General features: G+C 43.4%; 1 protein-coding gene across 6 annotated transcripts in view; it reads right to left on the bottom strand.

Annotated features, from left to right (window-relative positions):
- The window catches only part of TECPR2 (tectonin beta-propeller repeat containing 2), an 80,940-nt gene that overhangs the window by 59,936 nt on the left and 7,191 nt on the right, over positions 1 to 13,813 (bottom strand). For all 6 annotated transcript variants that reach the window (XR_003756981.2, XM_029058552.2, XM_029058571.2 and 3 more), the window contains exons 2-5: positions 12,896 to 13,177; positions 7,574 to 7,702; positions 6,135 to 6,266; positions 1,154 to 1,311 (exon numbers count right to left, since the gene is read on the bottom strand). Coding sequence is in view for 5 of the 6 variants with exons in the window: in XM_029058552.2 (XP_028914385.1) it covers positions 1,154 to 1,311; positions 6,135 to 6,266; positions 7,574 to 7,702; positions 12,896 to 13,114 (638 nt within the window). In the remaining variant the exon portion in view is untranslated. The remainder of the gene's footprint in view (positions 1 to 1,153; positions 1,312 to 6,134; positions 6,267 to 7,573; positions 7,703 to 12,895; positions 13,178 to 13,813) is intronic.

The raw sequence follows: 13,813 nt of genomic DNA, 5'->3' as shown, positions 1-13,813 counted from the left end.
CAGTCCCTTTCCTGATGATGCCCAGCACTGTGTCGCGAAGCAGTGTGGCTTAGTGGCAAGAGCACGGGCTTGGGAGACAGAGGACATGGGTTCTAATCCTGCCTTCACCACTTGTCTGTGCTGTTACCATGGGCACGCCATTTAACTTCTCTGCCTCAGTTACCTCATCTGTAAAATGGGGACTAAGACTGGGAACCCCACATGGGTACCTACCCCAACGTTTAGAACAGTGCGTGGCACATAGTAATCGCTTAACAAATACCATAATTACTATTATTATTATTGACTTTTTAGGCACACTGGACCAATTAATTGAATAGAAACAAGAAATGGGTCATGTCTCTTACCATCTTACCATCTAACAGACAAAGAAAACATAAAAAAGATAAGCAAGGACAATAAGGAAAAAAACAAGGTTTACTTCATGTGGCTGATATTTTCATTTAATTATTTCTTTTCTTGGGAGTGGAGGTGATGTGAGAAGACATTTAAAGAGCAAGGCGGAATAAAAAATACTGTGAGCCCCCGTTGAGACTGTGAGCCCGTCACTGGGCAGGGACTGTCTCTATCTGTTACCGAACTGTACATTCCAAGCGCTTAGTACAGTGCTCTGCACATAGTAAGCGCTCAGTAAACACTATTGAATAATAATAAATGGAAGAAGGTTGATTGGTGGGAAGAAAGTTCTTTCCAAAGAAGAGCACCAACAAGGAAAGATCACCACGCCAGGCTGTATGAGATCACCGATCCATCAGTAGTCTTTATTGAGTGCTTACTTGGTACAGAGTAGTTTACTAAGCACTTGGAGAAGGATAACACAACAGAGTTGTATTGGTAGACATGATCTCTGCCCATAAGGAGCTTCCAGTCTGGATGGAGTTGGCAAGGATGAGGGAATTGGGGCAAGAGAGCTCAGTCTCATCCCAGTCACCCCTCTGATACTGCTGCTGTGCCTGCCTCTGAAGTTGGGGATGGGGGGCGATAATGAGAGAAAGCCGGGGGGTGGTCTCGAATACTGAAGTTGAGACTAGCTGTTGCTACAGGCCCTTGTGGAAAAAGTGGGAGAAGAACCTGAGGGTAGAGTGCTATTTTATTTTGCATAACTAATCAGAGGTTCAGATCTGAGCGGCCTGAACATTTCTACATCTCTTACTTCTTTCTAGATTGGGTCCCAACTTGCTTGACGGATTTTTCTTCCGTGTAAAAAAGCAGACTTCTCTGGAGGGTCGAGACAAGCAGCACCTTCTGGCTGTAGTCCAGCTGTACTATTGAAGACGGTTCTTCTAACACCAAGTTGGAATTGCAAACACCCTGTTGGGGCGAGGAGGAAATAAACCACCACCGATTAAAATATAATGTATTTATTTAGTAGCCCCTCTTCACTACCTTTACCTGAAATGCATGCTTTAAATCTCTTTAAATTCAGTGATGTTTAACTGCGATTATTTGGAAAGTTCTTGCCTTAGCGTGAGGTTAAAGGGACTTAGCATCATCTATCCAATGTTCACTCACTCAATATCAGGAGCCTACTGAGTGTACAGCACTCTGCTAAGCGCTTGGAAAAACATCACAAAGATAAAAGATGCAGTTCCTGCTGCCCTCGAGGAGGACAAAACATCAAAAGGCCTTTTGGGGTTCACAGAAATGCTACTGATGGGAGGAATTCTATGTAGATCTATATCCATAACTTTATTACCCACATGAATGAAAAAGCCCTTTCCGCACCAATATTTTTTAATACTTTTTGTTAAGTGCTATGTGCCAGGCCCTGTACTAAGCATCGGGGGAGATATGAGTTACTCAGAGTGGACATAGTCTGTCCCGTCCTACATGGGACTCACAGTCTTAGTCCCCACTTTGCAGATGAGGTAACTGAGGCACAGAGAAGTGAAGTGACTTGCCCACGATCACACAGCAGACAAGTGGCAAGGTTGGAATTAGAACACCGGTCCTTCTAACTTCAGGCCCATACTCTAACCAATGGGCCAAACTGTTCCGTGGCCTTTATCCACCACATAAAGAAAAAGGTTATGCCAAGTTGCTCTACTGCACTGGCGTCCCACTGGATCTGCCATAATCTCTGCTCCATCGTCCTCTTGGGGTTGTGGTCTTCTCCAAGTCTCCGTCCTAAGAGGAACGGACCGTCTTTTGCTGCTGCCCCCCAAAGTCCATGGCTAGGTCACATCTCCCGGAGGTCGATGTCAATGTGTCTTCAAAGTATTTCACCTGGTTTTGATCCCCTTACATCAGCTCACCACCCAACGCAATAGTTTTCCTCAGGAGAGGATGATTTGTGATTTCTTCCGATAAACAGATCTCAAACAAGAGTCAGTGGAGAGCCACTTGCAGAAGCTAGTGTTGTCTACCTCCCCTTCTAGACTGTACGCTCATTGTGGGCAGGGAATATGTCTGCTTCTTGTACTCTCCCAAGTGTTTACTACAGTGCTCTGCACACAGTAAGCACTCAAATACGACCAAATGAATACTTTACTGGAAACAGCAATTGTTACTGAAAACAAATGATCAGAATGCACATAACATTATTGTGAGTACTGTCTCTTAGATTGCTATACCTTTTGTCCAAAGCCCAAAGTTCTTTCACATGATTTATCTCATGCCTCCCCATGCCATGAAGCGCCAAGCAGAGGCAGATACTATTATCTTCATTTCTGTGCTTTGAGCTGCAAGTACTCCCTGAAACTGCAAGCCCACTAAGTGCTTCTTCTGTTGCCTGTCCATAGCAAATCCTCAAAGTCTATAATTATCACCAGGAGCAGGAACTGTCAAGATGAATTCTGGGGATACAAGGTGGGAGTGCCTCTAGGCTCAGTTCCGGGTCCCCTTCTATTCTCCATCTACACCCACTCCCTTGAAGAACTCAATCGCTCCCATGGCTTCAAATACCATCTTTATGCATATGATTTCCAAATTTACCTCTCCAGGCCTGATCTCTCTCCTTCTCCGCAGTCTCCCATTTCTTCCACCCTTCAGGACAGTTCTACTTAGATGTACTGCCGATGGCTCAAAAATATGTCCAAAACAAAACTTCTCATCCTTCTGCTCAAACTCTGTCCTCCCTGTGTCTCCTATCACTGTAGATCACACTACCATCCTCCCTATCTCACAAGCCCGTAACCTTGGCATTATCCTCAACTCAGCTCTCTTATTCAACACATACTCAATCTGTCACAAAATCTTGTCACTTCTTCCTTCACAATATCACTAAAATCCATTCTTTTTTCTGCATCCAAACTGCTATTATGCTGATCCAACAACTTATTCTATCCCACCTAGACTACTGTATCAGTCTTCTTGCCAACCTCCCTGGTTCCTGTCTCTCCCCACTCCAGTCCAAATTTCACTCTGCTTTCCGGATCATTTTTCTACAAAAACTAGTCAGCTCACATCTCCCCACTCCTCTAGAACCTCCAGGGGTTGCCCATCCACCTCTGGACCCAACAGAAACTCCTTACCATTGGCTTTAAAACACTAAATCTACTTGCCCCTTACTTACCTTACCTTTTTGGTTTCCTACTACAAACCTGTCCTCACACTTCTCTCCTTTAACGCCAGCTTACTCACTGTACCTCAATCTCGTCTATCTCGCAGCTGGCCCCTTGCCCACATCCGCTCTCTGTCCTGGAACTCCTTTCCCCTCCATATATAAAAGACCACCACACTCTCCCCACCTTCAAAGTTTTATTCAAATCACATCTGCTCCAAGAGGCCTACCCTGATTGAGACCTCTTTTCCCCTATTCCCTGTCCCATCTGCGTCACTTGTATCTATCTGTACCCTCTAAGCACTTCATATTCACCCAACCCTCAGCCCCAGAGCACTTATGCACATACCCATTATTTATATTAATATGTGTCTCTCCCTTTAGACACATATTAATCTCCTTGTGGGCAGCGAATGCATATACTAACTCTATTCCATTGTACTCTCCCAAGTGATTAGTACAGTGCTCTGCATATAAGTGCTCAATAAATACCACTGATTGATTAACTGAATGATGAACTATTAGGACCATTAGCTCCAGTTCACCCTTGATGCCACCTTGCCTGGAATATTGGATTCCAGGATCTCAATCAAATCAGTGATATTTAGTGAACACTTCCAGTGTGCAGCGCACTGAACTGAGGGCTTGGCAGAGTACAATACATGAGAGTTGGTAGAGATGTTCCCTACCCATAATGAGCTCACAGTCTAGAGGGGGTGATAGACAAAATACAAATATGTACATACACGCTGGAGGGCTAAGGGTGGGGTGAATAACAAGTGCTTAAAAGGGTAGAGATCCAAGTACCTAGGTGAAGATGATGCAGAAGGAAGAAGCGGTGGGGGTGGTGGGGTGGGGGAGAGGCCTCTTGGAAGAGATGTGATTTTAGTAGAGCTCTGAAGGTGGGGAGAGTGCTGGTCTGTTGTATATGAAGAGGAAGGGCGTTCCAAGGACGGGCTAAGGGGAAAAAACTAATTTGCTCAACTTGGACAATAATAATAATAATAATTTTGGTATTTGTTAAGCGCTTATTATGTGCCAAGCACTGTTCTAAGTGCTGGGTAGAAACAAGACCATCAGGATGTCCCACATGAAGCTCACAGTCTTCATCCCCATTTTCCAGATGAGGGAACTGAGGAAGAGAGAAGTGAAGTGACTTGCCCAAAGTCACACAGCTGACAAGTGGCGGAGCTGGGATTAGAACCCATGACCTCTGACTCCTAAGCCCGGGCTCTTTTCCACTAAGCCATGCACAGCAGTGGGTACAAAGCTGGACCAAGTGGGTCATCACCACAACAGATATTCTCCTCCCTTCCTCCTCCAGCATGAAATCAGAAGGCTTCTGATTTCTGGAATCTAGTTTCTGGAATCCACTGTCAACTGAAATATTCAACCCAATCAATTGATGATATTTAACTGAATGCAGGGCACTATATTCAGGAAAGCACAATACAATAGAGTTAGTAGACGCAATCCCTGCCCACAAGGATTTTACAGACTACGAGAGGAGATAAAATTTAAAAGAGATTACAGGTAGAATTATTAGTAGAGTATAAGGATCTGTACCTAAGTGCTGTAGGGTTGGGGTGGAAATCAAGGTGCTTAAGGGATACACATCCAAATGTAAAATTGACTTAGGAGGGGAGTCGGGTAGGGGAATTGAGGGATCAGTCAGGAAAGGCCTCTTGGAAGAATTGTGACTTTAGGAAGTTTTTTAAGATAGGGAGAGTGGTGGACTCTCAGTTCTGAAGGAGTTCCAAGGATATGGGCAAGGGGCTGGCAGAGGTATGGATGAGATCAGCGTACAGAAAGCGGGTTGGTGTTAGAGGATCAGTGTGTGTGGATTGAGTCGTAGTAGATCAACGAGGAAAGGGAGTTCATTCATTCATTCAATAGTATTTATTGAGCGCTTCCTATGTGCAGAACACTGTACCAAGCGCTTGGAATATACAATTCGGCAACAGATAGAGACAATCCCTACCCAATGACGGGCTCACAGTCTAAATCGGGAGTGGGGAGAGAGTCGATTGAGCGCCTTTAAATTAAGGAGTGAAGGGTTAACGTGAAGGTGGATAGGCAACCACTGGAGGATTCTGAGGAGTGGGGAGATATGGACTGAATGGTTCTTCAGAAAAATGATCCAGGCAGCAGAATGATGTATGGACTGAAAGGGGAGAGACAGGAGGCAGGGAGGTCAGTGAGGAGGCTGATGTGGAAGTCAAGGCAGGAAATGGTAAGCGCTTGGATCAGTTCTTATAAGAAGAGCCGATAAGTGCTTGGACTCCTGCCAGTCACTAAGAGAAGGGCTTCACATCACTCCACAGTAACCTTCCCTAAAGATTACAAGGGGCCATGCACTTCACTTATTACAGGAGCTCTTTTGCAGAGCACAAATTGAGAAGGGAAGTGTGAATGACAACAGAGATAAAGGCCATCCTTTTACCTGAAGTTGAGTGGTTCTTTATATATGAGAAAAGACCCCTACAAGAAAGTTGAGAGATAAGGAGAACATCACCAAGAATACAAACTGACTTATAATAAAAGATTCTTGTATCCAGTTTCTGCCGCGATAAAGCGTTATTTTAGATTAGAACTTCAAAGGCCAACATTAACCTCTTTAGAAAACACCCACCTGGTCCAGATCAAGAGAGGAGTAGACAATTTTCCCTTTGTCATCTCCAGAGAACAATTTCATTCCATTGGGACTCCAAGCCAAAGCGGTAATGCTATTTTTGTGAATTCCGACCACGTCGAACCTCCGAAACTAGTAAGTGGCGGCAAGAGAGGGCACAAAAGTACAGAGGAAGAAGATGGCATGATGAGATTGGGGGAGAAGGGGGAAGAGAAACCACACTTCACTCAATGATTCAGCTCTACAGAAATACATACAGTAAATACAACTTTCTCTTCTGAATTAGCTGTCCACCTTCTGAACAGAGAGGAAGAGATCCCCTCGCCCTGTGACACCCTTCTCTACTCTCTGGTCCAGCCAGGGCCACCCACCATCCAGACCCAGCCCAAGAATGCTCTGGCCACTAACTCATGACCCTACTGGATGGGAACTAGGACAGTTCTGTGAAACTACTTCAGAGACAGCAGTACGAAAACAAAACCGCTGTCGTGGAGTTAACCGGTGGGTAGAAGCCCGCAACAGAATCGCAGCTAAGACAGAGCTGCCCGTGTGCCTGCCTCTTGCAGAGCTGTGCAGCCGAGGCATCCTGGGAGGCCTGCAGCCAGTCATCACTGACATGCCGCACTCATGGTGGCGGGGGGGGGGTTACATCCCTAAATTAGATCCATAAATTCGTATCCATAATTTATTACATCCGTATTATATCCGTAAATTATATTCATAATTTACTACATCCATATTATATCTGTAAAATATATCCGAATCCTTTATTACGTCTATATTATATCCAAAAATTACATCCAAAATTTATTACATCCTTATTTTATCTGTAAATTATATCCATAATTTATTATATTCCTATTATAACCCTAAATTATATCTGTAATTTATCATATCCGCATTTTATCTGTAAATTACAGCTGCCATTTATTACATCCTTATTATATCCGTAATTCATTAATTTCATCCATATTATATCTGTAATTTATTTATTTATATTAATTCCATCTCCCCCTCTAGACTCACTGTGGTCAGGGTACATGTCTACCAACTGTTACACTGTACTTTCCCACGAATTTAGTACAGTGCTCTGCACACAGTAAGCGCCCTGTAAATTCAGTTGATTGATTCCTCACCCCACCCACCAATCGACCCCTAAACAAGCCCACATGGATTTACTTCTGGTTGGGGGTGGGAATGGACTTAAATCTGGGGAACGGCTCTTACAGGATTTCGTTCTTAACCAAAAGATCTAAATTTTAAAATGCACCGGAATTCACAGTTCTAAATGACATAAAAAGCACAGAGTCAAGTTTTGGTGTGTTCTTGCAAGGCTATAAAACTATGCAACTTAACAGTTTTACGCCTGTGCCGATGATTCCAGAATCATGTGGGAATGTGCTAAAATGTTAAAACAGTCTAAAAAGTTGAAGACTTACCTGCTTGTTTCTTCCAGGCAATGAGGACACCAGCTGAAAAACTGCAACTCTCCCTGATGCTGTACCAACAGCAACGAGGTCATCAAAGCAGCTTAAGAGTTTCACAACCGTAATGGATTCAGTTTTCCCCTAGAGGAAATAACGGTTCCATAAAAACCAGTGGGATTGTTCATTAGGAGGCAAAGCAAAGGCAGCAATCACAAATATGGAGTAATATTTTTTTCAATGGTATTTGTCACACACTGAACTAAGCACTGGAATAGATACAAGCTAATCAAATTGGACAGAGGCCAGGTTTCACATGGGGCTCACAGTATTAATCTCCATTTTACAGACGAGATACCCGAAGCACTAGAAGTGAAATGACTTGCACAAGGTCACACAGCGGACAAGTGGCGGAGCCATGATTAAACCCGGGTCCTTCTGATTTCCAGGCTCATGCTCTATCCACTATTTATTTTGGCCAGAGAACTCTGTCATGTTTCCTATTTAGGTAGACTAGTCATGGCTAAATTTTTCTTGAAAACCTTCCTTCTCTCCATATAGGTTGCATATCTGAAATAACCAACAAGAAATCTCATGTCATGAAGAAACAACCGAAGACCCACGATCACATTTATATGAATGACATTAATCACTGCATTTCCGGCTGCTTAGGCAAACAAGTTGATTCAGCTCAAAATGGATCAAAGGAAAGAAATGTTTTTTCCTTTGCTTTGAAAACCACATCACAACAGCCCCAAATTCCTGTAAGTGCCTATTGTGTTTCAACTGCTTGCTTCATTCCAAACTCAAAACTTTTGTTTCTTCTGCGGGCTCCAGAATACCAATGTTTGTTCAACTGATTCAACACTGCTAATCTGCCTAAAAATGAAGTTCTTCCACCTATACAGATTATGGATGGTTCTGAAAAACTTCCTGATAGGCTTTTTAACGGATTGAGATTTTGAGCTGAAACTATTATACTGTATGGCTTGTAGGCTACATTCCCAAGAAACCCGAAATGCCAATGATGAACCCTTTGCTGTGGTTCTCCTAAAACTAGAATGACAATCTTTAAATCCCCTCACCGCAAACGTGATGAGAACTAGTTTTTTTTTTAATGGTATCTGTTAAGCACTTACTATGTGCCAGGCACCGTTCTAAGCACTACAGTAGATACAAGTTAATCAAGTTAGATGCAGTCCACGTCCCGTAAGGGGCTCAAGGTCTTAATCCTTATTATTTGAGGGATTAACTGAGGCACAGAGAAGTGAAGTGACTTGGCCAAGGTCACACAGCAGAAAAGTGGTGGAGTGGACATTAGAACCCAGATCCTTCTGACTTCCAGGCCTGTGCTCTATCCACTGGGCCATGCAAGCTTCTCATATTGAAGTTGTTTTCACTAACAGCACGGCCAACAAGCCTATGGAAGTGTCATTCATGTGGGTAAAAAAAGAAAGTAAAAGTGTCCTAAGCAAATGATTATCAGCCAATAGTGTGTATCCCCCTCCCTTGCCAAGCTCAGCTAGAGCCCTGCAGAGGCTCAAGAAAGACCCAAGCTCCCAGGGCTGGGTTAGATAGATAGAGCTGGTTCTGACAGCTCTCTAGTTCCCTGCGGCCCCTGTTTCAGGAAGAAAAGGGCAGAGGCACTCAATCATACTGGTTGACACCAGACCGGACGTGGTCAGAAACTCATTTCTAAGTGTCGCGTGTGGTTCTGTGCAATGTATCACCCCCCGTCTCTCAGCTCCTTCAGTCCAAGGGGTAAACTCGCACATCCCCGGAAGCAATGTCCATCCTCTTCTAGTTTGGCCCCGGGAAACAGGACTATCAGCTCCAAACCTCCCTGAACTAGGCCGTGGGTTTCCGGTATCTTTCTGGCCCTTTCGAAATAGGCTAGCCCCGTGGATTGTGCAGAACGTGAGTGGCAATATTATCTCAACTATCTTATCTCAAGTTTGACTTCAAACTGATTTCCAAGCAGCTGGCAATACCACTGCCATTTAAAATGCCCACCACATAAATGCACTCTTCCATCCAGCCTGCCGAGAGGCACCACAATTTTCACTCCCAGAATCACTCGTATTTTTTGAGCGCTCCCTATGAGCAGAGCACTGTCCTAAAAGCTGGGGAGAGCACAATCGAGTTGGTAGGCACGTTCCCTGCCCACAGGGAGTCTACAGCCTAGAGGGGAACGTCAATCCCAGAATGTCACCAACAGAACACCTTGCTCTACAGTAAATATCAGCTACTTAATAGAGGACATTTAAAGGAAACCATTGAGAAACTTAGCTTTTCTGGCCTACTGACAAACAGATAGGTAATATTACATAACTGAATCAACCAGAAAGTGATATTTGTAGTTAGTCCTTGTGAATGGTTAAATAAGGCATGGCTTTCATTATGAGACAGAACTTACTCTCCACCAAGTCCACAAGTATCTCAATCAATAATTTTGAGAATGCTTCAGGAGAAGACGGTAAATAAGGGATGGATGAGCCATTTGGCTTCAAAGAAATCGAAACACCTCCAGCTCCTAGAGGTACTCTTTCTTGAAAGATTACAAAATTCAACTCAATCACCCATCTGTGAAACACTTTTCAGTGCCCTCTAAATACATTAAAAATCGGTTACTATGGTTATACAACAGCAGGAACACAGACCACTGTTTGGTACTTAGTACAGTGCTTGGCACACAGTAAGTGCTTAAATATCATTATTATTATTAGTAAGTGCTTAATAAAGCATTTAAAAGGTCTGAACCATAAGACCTGCTGCAAATTAAAGTTACAGTACCACCTGGTCTTAACAAGCTCACTTAGTAGAAACGGAAGTAATAATAGTAGCTAAAGATACTTGTTGAGTGCCATACAGGGATTCATTCATAAGCGCATGCAACCTAATTTGCTTGTATCCACCCATTGCTTAGTACAGTGCCTGGCACATAGTAAGTGCTTAACAAATACCACAATTATTATGATTATTATTATAACGATTACTGCAGCTCTCACTTAGTCCCACTGAGTGTTTCTTTAAGCTCCAATACAACTCCTCTATCATGGTAGCTACAGAACTGAAAAACCACACTCTTGACTCTCGGAAGGTGCTAAGACTTTGAAAAAACACAAACAAACCTTCCTCTTGAGCATGGGGGGGAGGGGGAGAAAGAGCTGCCTGTTCTTTATCGAATGTTTCCACTGTCCCGCCTTCACACGGTTTTCTCTCAGTTGCAAAGGAAAGAGTTGGAGCGGAAAATGCATTTTCGACGATGGGAGTTGGTGCTGAAATCAGGGGATGCCCTGATTTGCTAGTTTATAATCTTACTGCCTCCTGCCCCCAGAAACTTTGATCTCTTCCCCCATCTCCTCCAGCTCCTGGGGAATACGTGGAGCAGCTCGGACAAACGTGGCTGGAGGTGGAGAAAACAACCCCCTTTCTCCTTCTACTCACAAAGGGGCAAGGAAAAGTGGGGGAGGCGGGTGGGGAGAAACAATCATTTCCATATGAGAGGAATGGGGGAAAGGTAATCTGAACACTAAGAGCCAAGAGCAGGGTCGTGGAATACGAGACAGAGAAGGCCTTTCTTGATTTGACTCTAGTGATACCAACTTCCCCATCCCTTAAATGTGGCTATTGCCAACTTTAAATGAACACTATCAAAACAAGTATTAGTTGGTAAAAAGCAATGATCCTATAAAGGGGGGCAAGTCTGACATTCTTTTGAATCAGTGGTACTTATTGAGCACTTTCTATGTGCAGAGCACTGCACTAAATGCTTGGGAGAGTACAATACAACAGAATTTTAGCAGTCACAATCCCTGCCCTTAATGAGTTTACAGTAGGAAAAATATGAAAACACCCCTCAACAACTGATACATATTCATATATATTTTATATATTCAGTCAATAATTTTTGTACCATAATATAAACTTCTGAGTAACTGTGGTGTTCAATGGCCGTGCATTATACTCTTTGTGCCTTTTCAAGCTATTTGAGCATTCGCTCATTGGCCCTGCTCACTGACTGCACTGTGCTTCATACCTTCCCAGATTAGTAATTCAGTTGCATTACTCAGGGCTTAATGTAACAGAGAATTTATTGTAACTGAGCTTTCAACACATTTACAGGATGCTGAACTGGACTTAAGGGAGCAAAGAAACTCAAACAGTTACTGCAGTCTAACAGAAGTTTCTTTGATTTTTCTTGTAACTTGGATGGCGTAACTAACAGTTTTTTTATAATAAAAATCATTTGCAGCCAATACATGTGCCTTCACTGTGCTTTCTCTTTTCTTCCTTCTGGGTAGGGATGACTGTTCACTCTGATCTGGAGGTGATCCTTCTATTAGACCTTTTTAAGGGCCTGCTATAAATGTTAATCACACAGCTTTCTGTGGGCTAACACTTTTTTTTAAATGATTTTTGTAAACCTTCTTGAATTTCCCCTGGGGTGATGGCAGCTGTGAAGTCCCTACCCTCTTTATCCCATAACTCTTTGATCTTGCCAAGTATGGGTACTTTTGAGAATCTCCGCTTATGAATAGGAAGGGAAAAGTGTCCCTGAAGATCTTAACTACAGTGAGTCTGCCCATAATGTGTGGTTCCACCATATGTTTTGAATAGGAACTGTAGGGGAATTAGAAGATGCTCTTTGAAGAGGATATGGCCCACCTGAACAGAACGTGCTGCAGTGGCAGGAGAAATGGTTGCATGTATACATGTGCCTAGCGTCAAAGCGCACACACTATAATGTATATTTTCTTTAATCAATCAATGGTATTTATGCAGCGTTTACCAAGTGCTTAGGAGAGTATAGCACAACAGAGTTGGTAGACAGGTCTCCTGCCCACAGGACGCAATCCTCCATATTTAAGGAGCACTGACTATTCCTTTTAAATTATTACCAGGCCAATAAAAACGTGGGAAGAAATGGGTGGTACGGAATATTTCCGAGTAAACCAAAATTACACTTAGCCCATGCTAATAATAATAATTATAGTACTTGTTAAGCTTTTACTGTGGTTCTAAGCGCTGGGGTAGATACAAGTTAATCAAGTTGGACAGAGTCTGTCCGACACTGGGCTCCCACTCTTAATGCCCATTTTCTGCAGATGAGGTAACTGCGGCACAGAGAAGTGACTTGCCCAGGGTCACCCAGTAGACAGCTGGTGGAGCTGGGATTAGAACCTATTTCCTTCTGACTCCCAGGCCCATGCTCTATCGACTATGCTATGCTGCTTCCCAAAGCAAGCAAGTCAGGAAAATGAGAGTGTGGAATATCATCTATGGATCAGGCACACATACCGATGCTGTGCAACTGAAAGCCAAAGAAACACTTACCTCAAAGTTGTATTTTTTCATCTGGTTTAACTGCCGGCAGTACAAGTACAGCATCCCAATGCTACTGCCCACAGCAATGTAGTCCTCATTGGTATCTAGGGCTGTGAGGTAAACCAGGATAGAGCGGAATCCCTTCTGGATCTTAGTCGGGATGGCATTCAGGAGATAATACAGAGGATAAAACTCCTTAAACACCACTGGCTCAGCCATAGAGGCCATGGCAAACTGCAGGAGTGGGCTTCAGGCAGGAAAACAAATGCTTGCTTTAACATTAAGGGAAACCTGTAGGAAAAAAACCAAAACAGCATTTTGTTCCCCAATAGCTGCATTCGTTTACCAAAATCACACAGCATTTAACGGCTGGAGGCAAATACATCTTAATAAGAATAAATAATGGCACTAATGAAGTCATGGACACTTGTTAAATAGCCGTACTCGGATTGTTCTGTGGCATCAAGCTACATGGTGGGGGTTTTTTTGGTATGGTATTTGTTAAGCCTTCTCTATAGGTGTCAGGCACTGTACTAAGCGCTGGGATAGAAACAAACTAATCAGGTTGGATACAGCCTACATCCCACATGAGGCTCTCAGTCTTAATCCCCACTGTATAGATGAGGTAAACGAGACCCCAAAAAATGAAATAGACTTGCCCAAGGTCACACAGCAGACACCCAGGCCCGTGCTCTTTCCACTCGGCCACGCTGCTTCTCATAAGGAGTGGGCAGATTTCATTCATTCATTCACTCATATTTGTCAAATGCTATCTGTGTGCAAAGCACTGTTCTAACTGCTTGGGAGAGTACAATATGACAATAAATACACTATAACAACATTTTGTGAAGAGGACAATGTCAGCATTACTATTTCCAAGGGATTCGGTTCCCACTTTCATGCTTCTCCTCCAGATTGTGTGGGACA

The sequence above is a fragment of the Ornithorhynchus anatinus genome, chromosome 1 (genome assembly GCF_004115215.2).
Source record: "Ornithorhynchus anatinus isolate Pmale09 chromosome 1, mOrnAna1.pri.v4, whole genome shotgun sequence".
Lineage (NCBI taxonomy): Eukaryota > Metazoa > Chordata > Mammalia > Monotremata > Ornithorhynchidae > Ornithorhynchus > Ornithorhynchus anatinus.
Note: the sequence above shows the minus strand (reverse complement) of the source record. Positions and strands in the feature narration are given on the sequence as shown.